Source organism: Vigna umbellata, chromosome 5, assembly GCF_029865625.1.
Source record: "Vigna umbellata cultivar VRB3 chromosome 5, Vumbellata_1.0, whole genome shotgun sequence".
Taxonomy (NCBI): Eukaryota; Viridiplantae; Streptophyta; class Magnoliopsida; order Fabales; family Fabaceae; genus Vigna; species Vigna umbellata.
Window position 1 is genome coordinate 65,477,713 of NC_142169.1, and position 24,837 is coordinate 65,502,549.

General features: G+C 25.4%; 1 protein-coding gene across 1 annotated transcript; it reads left to right on the forward strand.

The window, feature by feature from the left end:
* Window positions 1-1,146: 1,146 nt before the first annotated feature.
* On the forward strand, window positions 1,147-3,124 carry MUTE (basic helix-loop-helix (bHLH) DNA-binding superfamily protein). Its single transcript, XM_047306310.2, has 3 exons — window positions 1,147-1,277; window positions 1,484-1,876; window positions 2,758-3,124. Exons 1-3 carry the CDS (start codon window positions 1,182-1,184, stop codon window positions 2,842-2,844), a joined length of 576 nt encoding a protein of 191 aa, XP_047162266.1. The 5' UTR covers window positions 1,147-1,181; the 3' UTR covers window positions 2,845-3,124.
* Window positions 3,125-24,837: the final 21,713 nt, after the last annotated feature.

Sequence of the window (24,837 nt, forward strand, 5' to 3'; positions counted from 1 at the left end):
TATTTTTCATTTTTTGTTTGTTTTCCCTCTACCAAACGAAGTAGTGCAGACAATTAATTGTTGCCACATATGTCCATATTATAAGAAAATAAAATGAAAGTCCGTTGTAGTATTTACTGATGAGTAATTTATTCCTTAGGAATATTAAATTATAATAATATCCTTAAAATTATATATATTTATAATATTGTCGATTATGTTTTAATTTAAAAAACATAGGGTTAAGAATAATTTTACTTTCATTCTCATTATTTACTTTTTTAAAATTTAATGATTTATATTTAAATGTTAAATTAAAAAAATAAATATAAAGATGAAAAATAACAGGAATTAGCCAAGGACTTTCGTAATTATTTTAACATTTTTTTTTATCAAAAAGTATTTCTCAACTCTATGAAATATATACTTTCAATCACGACTTATTTGTAAGCCGGTTATAAATTCAAAGTTTTTGTTAAATAATTCAAACATTGAGCTATTTGAATCTAGGAATTTAGGCTATTCGTATTCCTAAACCATATTATATGCGTTCTACGACCCGTTATTAATAACTTGCATGAAATATATAACCAACTAATTAATTATAAGATTCTGAAACTTTAGTATTTTAAGTGAAAAAAATGTTGTGATCTATAAGTATTTTAAGTGTATATAAACATTATTTTCCTTTTTGTTGGAGTTTTGGAGAGGTGGAGTTGGAATTCCGAGAAGAAAATAAAAGGGATATTGAAAGGAAAAAAGGGTTAAAAAGGTGTGAAGCAGATAAATTTGGTACAGCGAAGAAAACAATGTTTGGGAATAAATTGCATGTTTGCAAGACGATACTAAGTTGAGCGATGAAAGCCTCGGCAAGGCATGCATGAATGGGGGAAAGGAAAGAGATAAAAATGCAAGGGAGAGCTGAGAAAATAACCATGTCCCTGTTTTAACTCACGAGGGCACGTAATTGACGCAAGATCATAAGCGTGAGACGCGTAATGTTTATAAGCAAGGAAAGACAGAGAAAGAGTGTATCTATTTCTAAACTACGTTAAAGAATACTTCACGAGAAAGCAACCTATACCATTTATTACCTTCACTCTTACTCTTAAATTCCCTCCTATAAATACACCACACTTTGACTTCTGTAGTTGAAACATCTAACTACCAAAAAACCAAGACACACCTCAACCATAGTTATCATGTCTCACATAGCTGTCGAGAGGAACCGAAGAAGACAGATGAATGAACATCTCAAAGTTTTAAGATCGTTGACTCCTTGTTTCTATATCAAAAGGGTATTTTTCTTTTCTTTTTCCTCTTCCTAATCTTTCTGTGTATGTGATCGGCTTTTGAGTTACCATACCAGAGAAATTATGAATAATTTTTAACAAACTCATCATCAAAATTTTGTGATGTCAATGAGGGAAAGACAATTTCCCATGTTGCTAATTGATTGATTTTTGGAAGTGAGTTTCTTTTCGTGTTTTTGCTTTTATTTTAGGGAGATCAAGCATCTATAATAGGCGGTGTCATAGAATTCATCAAGGAGTTACACCAAGTTCTTCAGGCTTTGGAATCCCAGAAAAGAAGAAAGAGTTTAAGCCCTAGCCCAGGTCCGAGTCCACGAACACTTCAGCCAAATTTTCATCAACTTGATAGCTCCTCCATAATTGGGCCCAATTCTTTCAAGGAACTGGGAGCAAGCTGCAACTCTTCTGTTGCGGACGTTGAAGTGAAAATCTCTGGTTCAAATGTGATCTTGAAAGTGATCTCCCAAAGAATTCCGGGTCAAGTTGCAAGGATCGTAACTGTTTTGGAAAGTCTTTCCTTTGAAGTTCTTCATCTGAACATCAGCAGCATGGAGGAGACTGTCCTTTACCAGTTTGTGGTCAAGGTGAAACAATAACTATTAATTCCTGTCATAATTCTTTTATAACTTCGTATTTAACAATAATATATATCAGTTAACAATAACTATAAATAGTTAGATACAATAATATATATTAGTTAACACTAACTATATATTCATAAATACACTTATAAGAATAATCAAGAAAAGTAACAGTGAGATTCCCAAATGTTGGGAGATTTTATCATTGATCGTAACAATCGGAATTCATAGCCTACTTCAATTAGGGTTTCAAGCCATTTCTATGAACCAAACACATAGCTTTCTGAGAAATCAATGTAGATTTTACAACTTTTCGATATCTAAACCACAATACGCAAATTACAACTCAAAAGGACGTAAAAAAATGTTATTAGACCGAAGGTAACACTTCTTGATTTTGATCAAATAGCCATGACGCATTTTACTAATGCGATCTCGCTTCTAAAATTTATCAGGGAACATACAAGTCTGACAAATATTCTATACGCTTACCGAAAAATTTAGTTATCGTTTTTCTCTCACTTTTGTTCATCACCTTCCTGATGTGTTTTTAATACAATTTTCATGCAATCTAGCTTGTAGATTCCTCTATAGAAAATTTAACTGTAGCACTTTGTCCAATATTTATGTTAATTTCCGAACTGAAATTCAATTTAAATAGCACAAGAGCGTGTCGCCATTGAGATGAAAACAAACAATAAACACCACAATCAGTGTCACAACAATATCCGTAAATTTGGATGAGGGTGATCGTACATATTCAAGTAAACCTAAAAAGATAGAGTTGCAATCACAAATAAAATACTTATATGGATTTTATTTACAGCTTCTTTCTTTATGTTGTCATTACATTGTTTACGTGATACGTTTTTTTACTACTGCAGATAGAACTGGGATGTCAACTGAGTCTGGAGGAACTGGCAATGGAAGTGCAACAAAGCTTCTGCTCAGAAGCTATAACTATGCTGTGAAGATATAGCAAATCAAAAGAAATCCAATTTTCAATCGTTTGTTATAATAAAAGATAGGCATGTCATATACATGCACAAAAACCACTTCTTCAGTTAAATTACAAACTAGCTATAGCTAGGGTTATTATATCATAACCGTTGTCATAAACTTCATGACATGGAAAATATTCTGCAGCTTTATATATTTGGTAATAATATACATGCATTATCTTTGCCCGTGAACGATAGGAAGTTTCTTATGTTAAGTGTAAGATTTATTTTAGAACTACGTACAAGTTTATTAGAACTATCATCTACTCTTTTATTTTTGTTTTCTTCACCCTTTTTTTAGATGTTTCCAGACACCTATTCTTGTTTAGGATAGTAAGAGATCTCCACCAATATTTTATTAGGGATTATGTAATTAAATAATTATTACTACGTATGGGGTATATGGCCAGAAAGTGGAAATGGATAGAGAGAAAAAAAAAACTATTAATAAAAAATTATAAAAAAATGAAAATAGAGAGTGTATAAGACATATAATAAGAACCCTAAAAGACAAAATAAGAGTGTAAGAGAAAATATATGTATTATATTGATAATTCCATATATAATAATTCAGTGGTAGTATTCACATTCTAATTCTCATTTTTATTTTTAACTATTTACTTTTACCTTTATTTCAATCATCTTAAGTCAAAATATACGTTTATCGCTCTTCAATGTTTTATCTCGTTTTCCGAATTTCTCTATTTTAATTTTTTAAATGCTTTAAAAATGATTTTAAGGAAAACTTAATGGTAGTAAAATTATTTAATGGTAATAATATAAAAATTAAAATTAAAAATACTTTTATTTATTAGAATACTAAACGTAACACAAAATATGAAATAACAAAGCAAAAACATATTAAAAAAATAATATTTTAAAGTAAACAGATTAAAATTTTAAAATATTAATTTAAAAAACCAAAAAAAAAAAAAATAGACAAAGACATTTTTCGCTTTATTTTTCTTAGGCCGTCACACATATCAGCTGCCATCTGGTAACCTTCAATTGTTTTTTAGTAGTGAATAGTGATAACATAACATTTTATTGCTTCTTGAAGCTATTAGATATAACCCTACAAAATTTTAGAATAATACTTTGTCACTTCTGTTAATTTGACTATTCACAAATTTCCACTTAATTATAAGTATGTATAATTAATTAAAATTTCTTTATTAAATTTATCCTTATATTAACCCTTGCTTTTTATGAGTTGTTTTGTTTTAAAGTAAAATAAAAATATTTAATGATTATGGACAAGGGTCTATAAGGACGTGCAGCACCCAATCCAAAAAGAAGGTTCAATCTATTACATCCTATATAACTTAATATGTAGATCATCGAATTGATTTTAAAATCTAAAAAATTAACCAAACAAAAACCTGGATTAACTTCAAATATATTTTTCCTATCAGATATTTAATTTGTTTCATCATGACTTTATTAGTGATTAGTATATCTTTTATAGTATTTTTTTTACTAAAATCATTCTAGTCTTAGTATTTTGGATTGATGTGAAAATTGTGTTGTTTAGAGCATTATAAGTAATCATCATTTAATTTACAAAATATAATAAATAACAACTTAATAAAATTTATTCTTAAATTTAATTACTTTATATTAAAATTTTGAATAATTTATATTTTGGGACCAAGGCTCTTCTTAAGTGGAACCGATACTATTCATACGTTTGAAATTGTATATTTAACATACACAGAGAATTCATAATTCATCATGTTTTATGTAAACAAAAAAGAAAAGGAAAGTAAAATAGCCGACATACCCTCTCTTTTGTTATTTCATTTTTTATTTATTTAATTTTTAAATGTTATATTCAATAATTTCATCAAAAAAGTCTTATAGTAAAGGTTTTGTAGTCTAGTAATTAACTAAATATAATATTAATTCATCATGACATAGTATTAATTTTTTTCATAGCAATAAAAATCACGTTTTCATAATTATGGATGTTTTATTTCATATAATTAAAATGAAACATGATTTTATTATTTTCTTATTTCATATATGACAAATAAATTTAAATGGTTTTAACTTTAATTTAAAGGAAAATGTTAAATAAGGAAAGTTTAGAAAGTAAGGTGATAATTAAAAGAACATGGATCGCAAATATGCATGATTGATATAATAATGTTCTCACACTATATAATTTACAAACATTTAGAACCGAACCCTAAAGCAATGAATCATAAAAAGGCACAAATCTATATAGTGTAAATGATGAGTGTTGCTCCCTACACCACCCCACTTTGCTCCTTGTACCACCACATTTTTCTAAAATTCCAAAACTATCCTTTATATTTTAAAATATCCTACACTCCCACCTCTTTTCTTTAACGGATGTCAACATCCGTTGAAGAAAAAATTCTTCAACGGATGTGCCACATCCGTTGAGTTTTTTTTTTTTTTAATTTTTATTTTTTTAATTTATTGTATTTTAAATTAATATATAAATATTATTTAATTTTTTTAAAATTATTACTTAATTATTTATAAATTAATTTTATTTTATTTAATAAAATAATTATTATTAATTTTAATTTATGTATTATTATTTAAATAATAATTAAAAAGTTTGTTATAAATATATTAAAACGGATGTGGCGACATCCGTTGCATTTTTTTTTTTGGTTTTTAGTTCTTTTTTTAATTTTTTTTATTTTAAATTAATGTATAAATATTATTTAATTATTTTAAAATTATTACTTAATTATTTATAAATTAATTTTATTTTATTTAATAAAATAATTATTATTAAATTTAATTTATGTATTATTATTTAAATAATAATTAAAAAATTTGTTATAAATATATTAAAACGGATGTGTGCCATGGATGTGGCGACATCCGTTGCCTTTTTTTGTTTTTTTGTTTTTAATTTTTTATATTTTAAATTAATATATAAATGTTATTTAATTTTTTAAAAATTATTATTTAATTATTTATAAATTAATTTTATTTTATTTAATAAAATAATTATTATTAATTTAATGTATATATTATTATTTAAATAATAAATAAAATACTTTTTAAAAATTTATTAAACGGATGTCAACATCCGTTGAAGGTGAAACGGATGTTGACATCCATTTTATAGAAGGACAAATTAGGTATGGGAGGTGCAGGGAGTGGTTGGTGGTGGTGAAGGGAGCAACTCCCGTAAATGATTATCTTTTCTATTGATACTGGATCCACCCAGACGTGGTTTGGGTTGCATTCTGGGCCTCAAAACAAGCCCATATGACTGCTGCTTTAAAGTCCAAATACGATATTTTTATGGCAGTTTCTTTCTGCACCCATTAAATTTCTGTCTGCACCCCATTATTCGAATTTTATTTTTCGAAATACACTAAATCAATTTCGGAAAATTTTATCCCGAAAAAGAGTGGGTGAGATTCGTCGGAAAAAATGTTTCTGAAATTGATTTATTTGATCCGGAAAATAAAATCTAGAATGATGGTGCAAGGATAAATATAAGAGGGTGGAGTAAGAATTTTATTTAGTAGTTTGATGTGTGGATGATTGAATTTGTATTAATTAAGTTTGATTAGGGATTTGATGATGACGTGATTGGATGGCAACGTGATGATGATAGACATAGTAGGCTTAGGACCACTTCCATTCTTCATTGATTACATTGCATTTCATCAAAAGTGATAGTAAATCCAACTATGGGACCACTCACTCCATTCTACCTCCTTCTTGTCATTGTCATTTCAACCCTCTAACTCTTTTACCAATGCATTAAATTTACAACATTCACACACACATGTCAACATAAATATATGACAACTAAATTGTATTGCTAGTATAATAATACACAATTTATCATTGATTCATATTTATTAGAATAACAGACCTAAGAAAGATAATCATTAAATTCAATGTAAGACTTACCCAAATTTACCATCTTCAATAAATTTTACCACTACAAATGTGTTAGTCAAAGTCTCTCAAATTCAAAACATAACAGTAAATAAACTGTTCTATAAAATCATTTCAATCCAGTGCCACTCTTTTCTCAAAGTGGTTTCATTTATGTTATTTTGAAAAGTCGAAATCATACACATGTTCATTGTCCGGCTGATTATTCCCTTATAATGCACAGCACAATATGTAGTGTATTTTATAAAATCACCAAAACCTAGATTCTTGCCTATAGAAAGATTTCTACAAAATATCTTATTAGAAAATAGCTTATTTTTTTCCTGTTATAGCTCTTATGAATATATGTTAATCTTTTTTAAATATTTCCTTACAATTAGATTATAACCATAGTTGTACATCTTTCAGAATCTTAACATGTCAAATATTCTTACTTTATGTAGTTAGAGAGATCTGGTAAGTATTATTTATTGCAATTATAAAGTAGCTTTGATAAAACCATCATCCATATCAGAAAATAAAAAAATAAAATCTATTTTCTCTCAATATCAAGAATCGCTGTGTATATGTAATGAGTATTTGAGTAAAAACTTTATTCATTTCATGTACACTGAGGAAGAAAAAAAACATCATTAAGTCAATCGATCTCATTTCCTTAAGTGACTGATATGTCATTCTGATGATGTTTTATTTGAGACGTAGAAATCTATCTACTTGTGTATAGAAAAGAAGATTATTGTGGTAATTGCACTTTAGTCATGTGGAGAATACATACAACTCCTTTATTTCATTTATAGGGTCTCTTACCCATGTGATACAAATAATTAATTATTTGAGCTTTTAAGCATACCAAAGAAGTTTCAACAAGATTACATTAATATAGTAACATCTATGAATATAGGAGTTGTTATTTTTTAAGATAATAATTTCATCTTTCTTATTATTAAAATACCTTTATGTTAACAAAAAAAATAAAATCATTTGTAGGAGTACCAAAAGGTCATTTCGAAGAAAAATATTTGACAAGATCACCAGGTCCAGGCCCAGGCCCATCTGATTGAACAGGTAGTGTGAGCATGTAGGAAATTTACATTATAATGTTTCCCTTTTTTTTAGAACTCCCATCCTTATTTCATAATTTATATCAAATTATCTAATTTAAAAATTAATTATAAATTTTATAATTAATCATGTGTATAATCTCAAACATAATTCTTAGGATACATTTCCATCAAGAAATCACAAACAAACATACTTGTTTTTTTTTTTCAGTCTTTCTGCAAATAATAAGTCTATCACGCATCACCATAAATAAACTTTAATAAACAAGTTGTATCCACAGAAACATGTCATCATGCATCTGGGACTATTCACAAAGGCAGTGTTAGTTATTGTTTTCTTCCACTCAGTTTACTCAAATAAACAGTTTCATTTGGTATTTATTTATACATTAAGTATAGTTATAATAATTGCCGCGTAACTGGTCTAATCATCATTAATTTTGGTGATGGAATGACAATTTATTTTATACTAAACAAAGACTGTGTATATAGGACCAATATTTTAACATATTATAATAATAAATTAAACTATGAACTTCAAGACAGTGCGCAACATTGAAAAATTTATTTTAAAGAATTTATGCATGTGAATTATGTACTAATAAGATATGTCTTGGATTTAATATATATAGGAAAAAGGTTGTATTGATAAAATAAATAAAAAATAGAAAGATAAGTTGGTAGTACTTGAACTTGGAAGACTCATTTTGGTTATTGTAGGAGACAAGAAGTCAGAAGTCTCTCTCAAGTCTCAAATACACCAAAACCAAGGTTGTATTGTATTGTATTACCATATTCATTCACCCAATCCAACAAAACTCAGGCCATGTGAATTTGACCAAAAAGAAGTTTGCAATAAACACCTATGAGTGCTTGGATTGTTTTATGTTAACATTAAGGAGGTGAGAGGAAAATTCCACCAAATGTAGAAACCAAAGAAAACTGCTACTTAACAATTTTGATATTGCGGAAAGAAATGAAAAGAAGGGAAGATACATAATAAATGGAGAACGATGAACGAGAAAAAAAAATCATGTTTAGTTGCTTTTTGGAGAATAGGAATGGATAAAAAAAAGTAAATATATATATTAAAAATTATATAATTTAATTGATTCAATATAAAATTAAAAATAAATAAAATAAGTTAATATATATAAAAAATAGTATAACAAATCACTCTATTTATGTTTTAAATTAATTTTTCTCATTTTTTTTCACGCAACTTAATAAAACTAATTGTCTTCCTCTTTTTTTTTTCTATCCACAAGTTATAAATAATAGTACCATATGAAAGACTAGTTAGTTTGAGTTTGAAAATGAATTTATAAATTCGTACCATATATACGATAAAGAGTAGTTAGTTTGAGTTTGAAAAATATTCTTTTATGTTTATTGTTTTATATTAAGTACGATGTTAGTTGTTTAAATATAATAAATAAATAAATGACACTATATTATTGGGAAAGCAAAGTAAAATAACAGCTATTTTAGGATCAATTTCTTCTTCTATTATCATTACCATATTACAGAAGGAATAATAATAATATATACGAAAATCTCTTAGTACTATTTTTTATCATTCTCATATAGAATTCAAGATTTATATAAACATTAAAAAATAACAGTAACTATAGGAATCTTTTCATACAATTCTATGAAAACAGTCTCACATTCTCCTTAGATATATAAATGGAAAGTGAGATAATTAAAATGGTTTAATAGTTACATATTAATTTAGAAGGAAGGTATTAATAATTAATATTTTTATGAGATTAAGATGGATTGTAGAATATCTTGTTTTTGGAGAAGGAAAAGAAAAGATATATTAATGTTAGCATTATTAGTTTGTGTAATTAGTTTATTAGTGATGGTGTAGAAGAAGTAGACAATATATAAGGTGATTTAATTTATAATAGTAGGGTTGAGTTACTTGGAACTTGAAGCATAGAGTAGGAATTTAGAGTGTATTATTGTAGATTTACCAGACTAACTTCCATGGTTTGTACATAGACATAATGAGTAATTGATACTATTCTCCTCTGTGAATTTCTAATAACAAGAAGACAACACAACAAAAGAAAAACTTTCCGTAATTTATGACTGCAGCTAAAAGATATGATCACTGAAAGAACCATCACCAAAAACAAAAATAAAACCGTCAAATATTTAGTCAACACTAGGCCATTTATTTAATAAGAATTTTTTAAGTAAAAAAGTTATGAAAATCAATTATGTAAAAGACGAAACTTTAAAATCATCTATATCAGTATGGTACAAAATAATTTTAAAATTTTAAATCATATGGTTAATAATTTAAATAAAAGTTCAGATATATTATAAGGTCAATTTATTTACAATAGATCCATGATAAAAAGTTATCATATGGTCAAATAGTTTTTTAATAGTGAACCGAGTCCTGTAAAGTTAGTTTATCTTTGCAAAGTTAATATTTCCTCAAAAACTTTCAAATTGAATTTTATCCAATATAATTTACTTACAGTAGTCTAAAATTAAGAACTTTTGCACTTCTTTGTACACAATTTTTTAATTACATCCCTCTTATAATTTTTTATATATAATATATACTGGTTTTATTTTATGTAATTTTATTCATTTTATTTATTGTATACTATATTAAAGTTATACTGTAATAAAAAATTAATTAAATAAAATCAAACCTTTTATTTTAAACATTTATCTCGTAATTGTCTTTACTTCTTTTAATAATCTCATGATATTATATGTTACTTTATTCTCTATTTATTATTGTTAATTTCACTGTTTTAAGTTTTTGTTCTTTGTTTTTATATTAATTTTGTACTATAATTTTAAAATATTGTTAAAAGTAAAATAGAATAACAATTTGTATTAAGAGAATTCTAATTTTATATTATTATAAAGTATAAAAAAATATTAATACTACATGCCAATTCATTTGTATTATCTCGTTTCGTTGATAAAATGTTAAAGATTACAAAAGAATTAAGGTATTCTATTATTGTCTAACTAAACAATTTATTGTTTTTAGTTTAAGTTGTTATTTGTTACAGTAAAAATAATTTTGGTATAATTTATAATATTTCTAAGAAGAACATTCAATATTATTGAATCATGGTATAAGCTTTATTGTAGTTTTTTCTATGATTTTTTAATTGTTATCAATATTGAATTTAAGATATTTTGTATTTATTATACTATTGTCCCCTTCAATACTAAACCTACCGAAAATAATATTATCTATTTATGTGGTAGGTAAATTCTTAATATTTAAGAAATATCATTCTTTTCATACTCCAAAGTCACATAAATCTCCCTTAACTTCATATTCCTTTCATAATTTAAAAAGTAAAAGTTAGGATAATTCATTTATACATTTCATAAAGTTTAAAACATTTACTATTAAACAACATAGTTATACATAGTGTTACTTCAATAGTAAACTATGTTCAATAGCATCACCAACTTCTAAATAGTTTTTAATGATAATATGGTTTACACCAAAAACATTCATAAAAGAAAAATATTTTATTATTTTTATAAGGAAAATATTACATTCTTTTAAGATATATTAAAGTCCTCCTGCCATTGTAAGTTGTTGGCATTGATATTGCCTCGAAAACATGGAGTGTTGTGTTAGCTACACGTGATTCTACTGCTCAACCTGAACATCATTGGCATTGTGTTTTGAACTTCGAGAGTTCCTCAGTTTGACTTTGCTTCATACACAGTTATTGAATTAACGTTGCGTTGATTTTCGACCGTTTTTTGCCTCCACTTCATTTAGTATTAAAACTTGTTCACAGATGTATTGAGCACTTTCTTAAATTAATACTATCTATTGAATTTACATAGAATCATTAACTCCTTTGGATAAAATTTATTAACTTTTTAAAAGTTTGGTCTACATATTTGATTACTCTTGCATGTGTATGATAACACTATTTCTCACTCGATAACTTAATTTTTAATTAGGATGACCTGTTTTTTTAGTTTGCTTTTAATTCATTTTAATTTATGAAAATAAAATTATTTAATTTCTGTTCCAAATATATCCAAGTAACTTTTAGCAGGACTAAAATAAATAACTTCATGATTTTTTTTAACATAATATTGTGGGTTTGCTGTATAAAAAAATTACTACTTTAAATTTATAAATATAGACTCTACATCATCACTGTAGATAATATATTGAATGTTTCTGAATTATATCTCTCTTTAGCTTTAGCAGGAAAATAGTCTATATGTTTAAAAGCTTATGTGTTCAATAATTTTTATGATAACATATTAGTCCTTCTATTATTATCAATAACAACTTATGTGCTTAACAACGTTTGTGTTTGTGTTAACGTATGAGTCTATCAACTTATAAAGTAGTTCTATTCTTGCTCCACAAGAACCACTACACCCCACTACTTCTAAATAATGTGATAAATAATAATTGTTTCTAAGTCTATAAACATAAAATTTATAACATCATGAAAAACACATAGATATAGTCTTCTTGAACCTCCACTCTCAAGATTCATGGAACCTATAAGTCTATAAACTTTCCTGCTACTTGGCCCACACTCTCACCTAAACCCACTTCTTTCTAAGTAATAATAATATTAATTTGAATATACTTTATAATAATTATATTTTATTTTAAATTACTTTTATGAAAATAAAATAATAATCATCTAATTTTATTCATTAAAACATTTTTTTATTCTACCAAAACCTATCATATCACTTACTAATTTTAATAAACTTTGATTTATTTGTCATCATCTTTCTTTAGATTCAAACAACTTCACTTTTATACAACTTTTAGAACTTGTTTTTCTCAAATTCACTTTAAAAAATAAAGACATCTTAATATACTTCAGTCAAAAAATTTGTGCTAATATCTTCAGTACTATGTTCTGGTCAATGAATAATAATTGTTAAGTTTTTTTTTTTTCATTTAAACCAATATTGATTGAAAGTCAGACAAAAGTACTTGCTTGATAAACAATATAGGGAAAACAACCTTATTGATGTAAAACAAATAGTTATGATTAAATCTGAAGAACTTTAAAATAAAACATAACCAACATCAACAACTTATATTTTTAAATTGTAATATTTTATTTGTATTGAAATAATTTTTATATTAGGTGATAATTTAAAATACTCAATTTTAACAGAAAAAAATTCAATATATTTAACTTACTTTTATCTAATTAATACATTGTAAATTAAAATAATTTAAAATAAAAATAATTCAAATTTAACATATTTAAATTCTCTAAACATTATGAAATTATTTGTATAAATATATAATAAATTTTCAATCAATTAAAATATCAATGAAATGATTAGGGTAATTCTTACTCCAGTGATGACTATTTTCGTAACAATCATTAATATAGGACTTACTTTCCCCTTTTAAAAGAATTCTATCACATATATAATGACGAAGGATATGATATGATTATCTGTAATTCACAAATATATCATAATTTTTTTTTGTCTTCACTGTCCTCTATTTCTGTTTCTATCTGGATGATCCACTGAATCCAAATTAATCTAGATAGAATATTCAGATAGATTTATATTTTTTTGTTGATTTAAACCAGATTAAAGAAACAGACTTAAAAAGATTCAGAGGGTATGATTCAGGATCTTATTTTTTAAGATTGCAGTATTCTGTATAATATTTTTCATATTTTACATCCACACGTGTCCATTCTTCATGGCAAGTTTTCTAATTCGTATTATTTATAAAATTTATTAAATCAATTTAATTAATTGTTGGGATTCATTTGAAATTGAAAACTTAAAGAAAAATAGTAATTACTATTACCTTAATTAGTAAGTTATTGATAAGATTGGAGTAGAAGGTAAGAAATTGACATTAGTAGAAAAGCAGTGTGGCCTTTATCTAACTTTTGTATCTAATGTCAACATTTTCTGAACAGCAAACAGCAAGAACAAGTTGCTGCTTTTGATTGATAGCAGAATAACATTTAGCAGCCCCAAAAGACTAGTTAACAAGTCCAACTTTGCTTCCTCTGATGGTTTTTTCAAATTTTTTTAAAACAGTTCAACTAGCATCATTTTGCTTCAACTTTATGCAGCTATCCACAATCATTTGGTTTTATGATAAATATCTCAGAGATCCTAAAGCACATGGAAGAGTAAATATCACACAATATCACTCTCACTACAACAAAACCATTAAATGAACACCTTCTTTTTTCAACTCTCTTTTTTATTGTTTTTTTTTCCTAATTAGACTTTTTTCCTAGTTAGAACTTAAACATACGCTAGTTCTTACCCTATTTATTCACTAGTCCCGACCAACTCAAACATACTTTCCTTTTAAACTTTTGTAGGTATTCATCATGATCACGTAATATTTTTTTAAAAACTATACTAAGTAAAAAAAAACATATATATATATATATATATATATATATATATATTAAATTATTATTATAAATATAAGAATAAAAATACTATTAAATCTAACATTTATATATAATATAAATTTAGATAGACACATGGATAGACACAATGGATAGTTGCTTTTCAATTAATGTACAAAAATGAAAAAAAAAGTGCTATAATAAAAAGAAAGTAAATTTATCTAAAATTTGTTAAGTTGGTTAATCAAATTACTTTTAATTCTTACTATTATAATTATGAGTGTGGATGAGAATAAAAAATTGGTGAAAAAAATTATAATAAAAAACAATACATTCGTCTTCGTTATCTTAACTTATAGATTAAAATTGTAAAATAACTTTGTATAAATCATGAAATATGTCAAGATATTATTACCGTAAAAAATTCACCATTACAAAGGATTATTCTTCCATTAAAATGATATTCATGAACTAAAAATGATATGCATACACAAATTAAAATTATTTTAGGAAATGTGAGAAAAGAAATAAAATATTAAAAACAAATAACAAAATAGAGAGATAGAAGAAAAATATAATATATAATTAAATTGTACACTAAGGAATAAATATGAGAAGAAAAGGACTACCTAGATTACTACACTTTTAGTTTTTATTATTCTAAAACAAGAATATAGAATTTTAAATAAAAAAATTATAAAAAAAAGCATAAGCAAAATTATATATATATATATATATATATATATATATATATATATATATATATATATATATATATATATATATATATATATATATATATATATATATATAACTTGCAGCATTCTGTACACTTGTTCTCTTAGTGCATTCATATATAGTATAGGATCTGTTTGAAAAGCTTATATTACTTTTTGATAGTTCCTTTTTATAGATTTTTATATGATATAGGATATACAAGTTTTAAACATTTAACTCAGATAATTGTTTTAATAATAAATCTGATTTTTAAGATCTTAAATAATTTTTGGTAGCTTTTATAATAAAAAATTTTAGTAGAATAAAATTAAAAATTGAATCTTCTCATCATTTTAAAAATTCTAATTAAAAATATTTAATGTGAAATTTTATTTTTTCTAATGTAAAATTATATAAATAATAAAACTTATATTTAATTTTTTAAAAGAATATATGTCTATAAAATGTCCTCTTAACCTAGGATACATTTTAAAAGAAATAAACTTTTTAAAATAGTAAAAAGTGAAGCCAATTTAGTGAAAATAAAATAAATTAGAATATTGAATAAATATTTTAATGAAAATGAATAAATTAGAATTTGATGGAATTGATTCTGATGAAATTTTTTGCTTTATATTTAAAGAAATTAGTTAATGTGGTGTTACTGATCCAAATTATATAAACAGTTAATAGTTTAAAGAAAAGTCAAAGAAATAGAAAATCTAAATCAGCACAAAGTTTGAAAACACTTTTGCTGACAAACCCAATAGAAATTTGGTCAATTTCTTCGAGGTAATCAAACTGCCTAAAGTTAACCGCATTACTGTCACGTCAACTTCCGTTGAATGAGTGAGGTAGAGGTCCATTAATAAAGATTTGAAACTGTTAAGTCCGTGATTGAATTAGTTTATTTATTTAAAATAAAAGAAAACTGGTATTAGGGGGCTGAATTTGAATTAAACTATTAATGTTTGTTTGAATATTCTCATGGTGGAAGTGAGTTTATCAAAATCAATCAACCAGTTTCTTCAATTGGATAAATTAATTTTTTTTTCCTTTCTTATTATTTGGTTACTCTTCTACATGTGGCATTTTTGGCTCGCACATAAGGTTTTGTATTATTTTTGCTAGTCTGTGTTAATCAGTGGTTCTAATGGTTTATTTTGATCGTGTTTGCATTGATCATAGGGATAAATTGAGCTTTCTATGCTTTTAAGAGTCTTTTAGGCCTTGTTCTCTTGAGTGGATTTGAGAGAATGGATTTGAGGGGATTTGAGAGGATTTGAAAATAATTTTTTTTATCGTTTTTTTGAGCGAATTTGGAGGTAAATGAAAGTGAATTTGAAAATAAAATTTGTGAGAATTAGTATAGAATTGTATTGACATGACATATTAAAAAAAATTATTTTTAAATTCACTCTCATTTACCTCCAAATTTGCTCAAAAAAACGATAAAAAAAATTATCTTCAAATCCTCTCAAATCCCCTCAAATTCATTCCCTCAAATCCACTCAAGAGAACAGGGCCTTAGGGATCATCAAGTTGTTGGTTGCATTTCACGTAAGAGAAATTAGTTGTTTTAGTGTGCATGAGTTGGATAAATTTGATTTTTTGATATGTTGTTTGCATATCAGATTGATATTTATACTTGAATTGAATTGTATGATTTGAACATTGAATTAAGTTTTGCTTGTTGTTTGGACTATTGTGACGGGAAGAACTGAAGAATTGGACAATTGTACAAATTGGTATAAGGTTTAAGGTACAAAAACTGTGTTGAACCATTTCTTTGGAAGAGGAATACCACTTTGAGTAATTGATCAAGTCTTCTTCCACTTAAATCACAAATTTGAGTGCATTGTAATTTGGTATATTTGAGTGATACTAGTGTGGTGCTGAGCACAAGTTTGATTGTGTAAGTCTGGAAGCATTTTTGCTGAAAACTGCTGACTGTCCAATTTTGTGAATATTTTCGAGCTGAGCTGTAGTAAGGTACCGTTGAGCGTCATCTTTAACTGCAAGTTTGGAACAATTTAATTCTTATATGCTACGTGCCAAACGAGTGTCGTTGAGCGTGACTTTTGCATGAAGAATGATGTTGAACGCCCCCTTTTGTGAGAAGTTCAACACTAAGCGTCACCCTTAGCGTTAGTGTGTATATTTACTCTATTTCTTTTTCTTGGCCATTTGATAATGATTTATGTAATCTTTGAGTATGCTTGTGAGTATGATAATTGTATGTGTGGAAATGAATATTTTGTTATGGATATATGTGTTGGGTATCCAAGTGTGAGTCTAAGTCCCACATTAGATAAAAATGAGAAAGTAGAACAATATATAAAAGATGAAAGACTCATTAACTTATTGCCTTAAGATTTTGGGTAAAGAGTGGTGTCGATCTCTTATATAGTTGGCTCGGATGTTATTGGTGTTTGTGCAACCCACATGAAACTTCCTCCTCGATAGACCCAACAATATGGAATATGTTTGTTGAGAGAATTTCAAGGAGAAATTTTATGAGGTAGTGATGTTTAGTGTGTGCCTTAACATATGAGAGTTCAGAAATCAAGTCACAACGTAGTTTGAAAAAGTGTCTCAATTAGTTTCTTTTAAAAAATTTACTAACAGCATTAACGACATATCACTTGTCAATACGTAGTTCTTTTTTAATTTCTTATTTTTAAAAAATTTATCCACATGTCAAGTCTCTTATATGACATGTGACAATGCGAGTGTCACTTGACAGGACAATGTCATGTGCTAGTGTTTAAAAAACCTACAAATTAACACTATCATGTTATTAGTACTTATATTTTTGAAGATCAAATTGATATTTTTTTTTCAAAAAGTCAATTGAAACAAAAAATTTAACAAAAAAATAATTTAAAACTTTTCCACTAAAGTGGAAATTAAACTAATAATTCAGTCTAAAATTTTATTAATTAAATGATAATATAGATGTTAAAAATAATTTTTTATTGAGACATTTCTAAGAGAAACCTCCCACACGTCATGTAATAAGAAAAGTTTGTGGCTTGATGAACACTCTTCTAACTTGATTATTATAATCTTTATATCTAGCCACATTAAATGGTAATACACAAAGGTCATTTGTATCTCACTAAATGTCTCCTCTAGGTTTGGATATTGGTGTTCTAGAGAGACTAGATATATGACTTTGAAAAAAGAAAAAAATTTCAGGTTAATCTCATTAGCAATTCAAATCATGAAAATAAACATTCAACAATAAGAAAATAAGAAAAGAAAAGAACACACAAGGAAATGAATATTGGATTGCAAAAGTATGAGAATAAGATTACCAACAAGATGTTGTGCCTTTTATGAGTTGATTAGCTCCTAAACATCAATGTGACTTTTTCAATAGACCAATCCGATAGAATTCTTAGAAACATTAACCACTACTTTCCCCTTTTAAGATTGTTTGTTGTTTCGGTTGAATTGGTCCGAGGTCGGTCGTTCTTCCTTATTCTCCTTACTCTCCTATCTTTTGATCTTCAATCATCTCCGAGAACGCGATCAACTCCAAAGGATAGAGGTTTATTAGGATAGAAAAGGATCATTATACCTGACATCAGTTTTATTATTTATAGAGTTTGTGGCAGTTATTTTTAGGGAATCAAACCCAATAATCAATAATTAATACTATATATTTATAAAGCGTAAGATAATCTGACCTATTAATACCTGATAATTGGTCATGAATGACCATTAACTCCGATCGGTATATTTCATATAATACATTTATGTTGCCAATGAAACACTAATTATATAAACCTCTTTTTAAAAAATATTAATGTTTACAATGTCCAAAAACTTGAACAACTTTAAGAGATGATGGATCAATATGATAGCTTGAGACACCCAATGAAACACAATGTGCTTGAATCCATACTAATAATGTATAATAGATTTAAAAGATAGACAGTGTCAAAAATACTTTTAATAACATTATTGTTGTCTATTGTTAAATGTAAATTTATAGGTTTTACTACTATTGTTATCCTTATTTTATTTTTTTTAAAACTTTTTAAGTATCTTTTATGAGTTATAATTATATGTTTAAGTGGGTAGAACTATTAAGAAAATATTTTTTTTTAGTATTTATATTATTGTATATTGAAGTTTTCAAGTTCAGTCTTGACATGAAAATCTTTTGTATAAGATATCCTTACATTAATTTAGAAAATAATTTATTCAAAATTTTAAAAATAGAAATTATTGAATATTATATTTTAAATATATTAAATTAGGCACTTCAACAGATATTAGTAAATTTTGTTATTAAGAATCAGATTAAGAAGACCAGTAGTTTAACTTTATATTTATTTATTTTGTTAAATGTTTGCTAGTTTTTTGAGATCAACTCAAACCTCTTCTTTTAAGTAACAAGGTTTTGCATTAAAAATCGTACTTAAAAGGATTAACTTCAATATCTCTTAAACCAACAAATTAATTGTTAATATCATGATCAAATAATTAAAAAATAATCTATTTATGTGTAAGTATTCCTTATTAAAGCAAGAAAATGCACTAATATTAATTAAACAAATACTCAATCCTATAGATAAGGGTTGTAACTAAGTTTAATGGATTAAATAATAAAATAAAAGTGTGCTCGAACAATATGTTTTACACAACAAAAACAAAATTAAGAATGGTAAATAATAACAACGAGAACAACAAAATATGGAAGGAATAAGTTAAATTTATTAAAAAAATTAGTGAAATTGAAAAGGAAAATATTTGAATTTAACTCTCCTTATTTGTTTTACTATAAAGGGTAAAACAATAATTTCCAAACAAATAAAGAAACTGGTATACCACATAATTTAAATCTATTGTCAAATTATTCAAGATGGTTTCTCATTGGAATGAATTCCCAAAATATAAAATTGATTATAGTATAAAAATAAGTAAAAAATTGAGTATTTAATAATATTTCTCAATATAGAAAATTAGTTATATTGATATAAGAATAGATTATCACAATAAAGTGGATATATTATCAAAAGGAAAAAATATAGAGAAATCAGATCTATAAAGAAATAGAAAAAATATATATAACAATATTTATGACATAATAAAAAATCAATCGTTACTCTCATCTCATACTTTGTCTTTTCACATCTCACAATTTCATTGGTCATTTGTTACAAAGAAAATAATTCTAAAAATATCAATTCGAAAAATTACATAAATGTCGGGATTGAATCAAGAATAATGTTGAACAAAAGTTATTCTAGAGAAAGAAGATACAAATAAGAGTTTGAATGAAATCAATTATCACAAACAAGTTGTTTACAGAAGTAACTATTATTTTAAACAGTATTTTCTTTAACAAAGAAATAATGTAATATAGAAGTAACTTCTTAAAAATACTTCAAATATCTAAATATTTAATTTGAAGTTATAATCAGGAATTACTTTGCTTCAAAAAAGATTATTCTATTGAATTTCTTTTAACATAACATCATAAACTAACAAAAAAAAATAATATATGTATCATAAATAAAAATAAATAATAGATAATTATAATTAATTTTGTTTATATCTTTATTATAAAATTAAATTTTTTATAATTATATTATTTTAGACTCGGTTATCTAAGATCATAAAAGAATGTCAATGATTATCCCATTTTATAACACAATGTATAAAAAAAATGTAATAACTTTAAAACATGATCACCAAATAAGAGATTTGTTTTATTTTTCACTTTATAGCGACATTTGTTTTTTAATGACTTTGGTATGACAGGTCAACCAAAATGTTAGTTTCATTTTTGTCTATCAACTCATCCATTATATGCATGCCATATTAAGAAAAAGTTAAACCATTTAAAAATCACAACGAATACAGATAAAGAATAATAAAGAGAAAAATAAAATAAAAGATATACTCTTTATTTTCCTAAATAGTTCTTATTAAAATTTAAGATAATTAACCTTGTTACATTATATATATGTATTGCAAATTGTAGGATTACTAAAGCTTAAGAATATGTTAACTTCAGGGAGGTGATGTGGAGATTTTTTATTATCATCTGCACTTTGGTTCAAGAAAATATGTTTAATTCTACTTTTTCTTGTATTCTAAAGTTTATATATAAAAAATAACATATAGAAATATAAAATAATGAAGATACTTATTATAAATTTTAATAAATATTTTTTATTAAACTAAATAATTCACTTTGTAAATTCATTTGCAACATGTATATTACTAGTAACAGTAGAGATGAGAGGTAAAGTATTGAAAATAAGAACAGAGGTACAGTGTGCTAAAATTTTCTCCTTTTTACATGAAGGAGTAAGAGAGAATTAAGACACAAGTAAAAAATAGAAGGATATCTCATCAAATTAAGCATATAATAATATACAGTGTACAAAAAAGAAAAAAAAAAACTTGATAAAGTGTGAATAGATTAGGTGAGTGGAATTATAAATTACTCAATCAAAACCTAAACCAATAATCAGTAGTCAAATTCTATTAGATTTTATTGGAAGGAAACTTTGTCACGAAGTAACCTAAATATATCTAATCAAATAATTACTGGAATTGAATAAACTAATAATCAATACCTAATGACTAAAATAATAATACTTAATAGGAGAAATATATCAGGTGGCGCCACTGAATGACATTGGTAGCTTTTGCTCTCATATAAAAATTCAAAGAACTAAGCTATGTCTATATATGACACTTATATTAATTAATTATACACAAAATATTTTAATAACAAATACTATACCTTATTTATTAAACTTCTCATCTTAAATTTTTACTTATAATTAAAAGAAATATACAATAACATACATATATACATTCACGAACAAATATAATGAAGATAAAATTAAAATGTATAAAAATAGAAAATTCATTTTGTTTTAACTAGTGTTCAAGCATTTTATATATTATTGTTCTCCTCAGTTTTACACAAATCAATGATAATATTCCACAGCTTCTTATATTTTTATTAATTATGAGATGAAATATTTTAATTCAAATACTTAAAATTTACATATAAACTAAACTTGAATCACTCAAATGTATAGAAATAAAAATAAAAATATACATTATTAAACATATAGATTAAAAGACGATAGTCATGTAAGTGCAGAACAAGTTGGTCCATTGAATTGAAATAGCAAAGGGTCCATGTGAAACTCTAGGGTTTTCTGTATGGTCAAAAGGAAGGACCCACTAAAAGTAAGAAAAAGTGTTCAACATCACTGCACAAAACATGAACACCTGCTGCATCTTCTATGATTAACTTGATTGTCTCACGCGTACGTAGACATACACCTACGCTCTTTTGCCTTTTCTCCTCAATTTGATGCCTAAATTTGGCTTTGAAGCACCATACAAAAAGCTACATGTTCATAACAAACTATTTTCTCAACTTAATCAAGAACAACCAACAAGAATAAGAAATAAATCTTTCAGAACAACTTTATTTCTCCTTTTCTCTACACATTATTTATTACTCAGGAGGGAAAGTACCCTTTTAATGTTATTAATTACAATGTGCATTTTGAGTTTAATTATTTCAATATAAATAAACAGTATATTAGTTTTTAATTCAAATTTAATTAACATCATGCATCTTTGTTTCATAGTGTCTAAGAAATTATTATGAACAACAACTAATTTATAATAGTGAAATATAACTTTACAATCAAATATCTTTGATTTGTGTTACATATTAAAATATACACAGTAAAATAGTGAAAATATTATTAACATAGGAAATGTCAAGATATATATATATATATATATTGAATTTGTAAATTATAAACAATATATAATATAATTCTTACTTATTATATTTTCAATAGATTAAACATTCTTTTATATACGTACAAAAATGTACAATTTATACTAATTATTTTAATACAATCATTATATAATAATAATAATAAATAAATAAAGTGACGTCTTATTTGAAGCATATACATGTATTAGAAAACAAACTTTTCCCCTGAAACCATGCCATTTAATTTAAAGTATTATCGTAAAACAAATTAGCAAGATACAAAATTTATATATAAATTGACTGGAAAAGAGGAACAGAGATATATTCTGATTAATTATGACTGTTATAGTCTATGGTCTTGATTTTGATTATAAAAAAGATGAACAAATATGTTATAGTCTTAGAAAAAAAAATAATTTTAAAGAGATAATAACCTTTTAAATAACCATCTTAATAATATATTTTATTATTTACAAAATTCGTATTTTAATACTAAATTATTCAAATTTATTTTTCTACTCTATCTATTATTTATATCATTATAGAACAATAGAAATAGTAATTAAAATTATAATAATATAGATAACACTAAAAATAAATAATAATATTAATAATACTTTTTTTTCATATTTTATATATGATACAATTTTTTTAGTCACTAACACTACTAAATAAGAAAAAAAATTATAATATTCATTTCAATTTTTCTTTTGAATTTATAATTTTCAAATAATCTCTTCTCCTGTCCCATCTTAATATTAATTTTAGAAATTAAACATGGCCGCAGACTACTATTCCCACAACTAATTATAAAATTGTCAATCAAAATACTTATTCTTCTTTTTTATTCTACTTGTACACATGATCTTCTTAATCAATGTCCATCCTTTGTTTGAATACATTTTATGATAAATTATTAAACAAATAAAAAATAGCTTCAGACATATTTTAAATTGTATTATAAATATAATTGATATATCTAAAAATATGCATTCATTATAATTTTAATGAAAATAAAGTTTCCCAACTAAAATATCAATTGTAATTTTTAATTATATAAAAGATATTTACATGTATAATTCACCGTTTTCAATTTGTTAACATTATATTGATCTGATTATGAAAGAAAATTATTATAACAAAGTTTAATAATTTGAGTCTTATAAATAAATAAAGAACATATCCAAAGAAAAGAAGTACAGATTATCTAATAAAAATTAAATACAAATATTTCATCTTTTTAAAATGTTTTAAGAAAGAAACATTTATAGAAGACACTTAAAAGATGAACATAACAGTATAAAATAGGCAGTTTTAGCACATCGCTGCAGTCTGTAAGATTGAAAGAGCAAAAGAAGAAGGATAAGGTTGTAAAATTTGTGAATGAATGATATTATAATGAGATTGATTAACATTTATTTACTAAAGAAAGTCTTTCATGTTGAATGATAATATTTATGCAGGATGAGTACCGTTGTGTCAGAGTGATTGTTATGAGTGAGAAAGAGAAAATCAACAGAAACGAAGAAGACAGGCAATTCGTTGTTGGGTTTATGTAACTCTGTACCTCTTGCCCTTGAATGCATCCAAACCGAACTCTGCCCTACTGCACTGCACCTCTTATGAAAAATATCAATCTCTCTCTCTCTCTCTCAATGTAGTTCAGTAACTAAAAATTACATATGATTTTCTTTATGATTTAATAACATTGTGAAGTAGTAATTCTATGAGGAATCTTTATTGACAGTACCGGTACCAATTAAGTGCTGCAAAACAAAACATTGGTTTGTGGGTGCGGTGACTAAATAATAAATAATAATAAATAAATAAATAAACAGTATTTTAGCAATAAATAAATTCACTCCTGACACAGGAATTTGGGGGTTATCACAATATAGTGATGCTGATGATGAATGGTGCCCCACCCAACCCTTATCACAAGAGTCTATATAAAATCACTGTTCTTCGTTCATGCTGGCTAGCTGGGTCCATCCCTCAATATGCCAACTTCAGTGTGCACCCCACCACGCAAACATTCATGATTTCCCTCACATTGAAACCAGGGACAGTGTCAAATACTATAATGTCCAAAAGCAACACAAACCATTCTTTA

Coding starts and splice junctions, on each gene's coding strand:
- MUTE (XM_047306310.2), top strand. CDS start 1,182: ATGTCTCACATAGCTGTCGAGAGGAACCGAAGAAGACAGATGAATGAA. Junction 1,278..1,483: donor CTTGTTTCTATATCAAAAGG/GTATTTTTCTTT, acceptor CTTTTATTTTAG/GGAGATCAAGCATCTATAAT. Junction 1,877..2,757: donor TTTACCAGTTTGTGGTCAAG/GTGAAACAATAA, acceptor TTACTACTGCAG/ATAGAACTGGGATGTCAACT.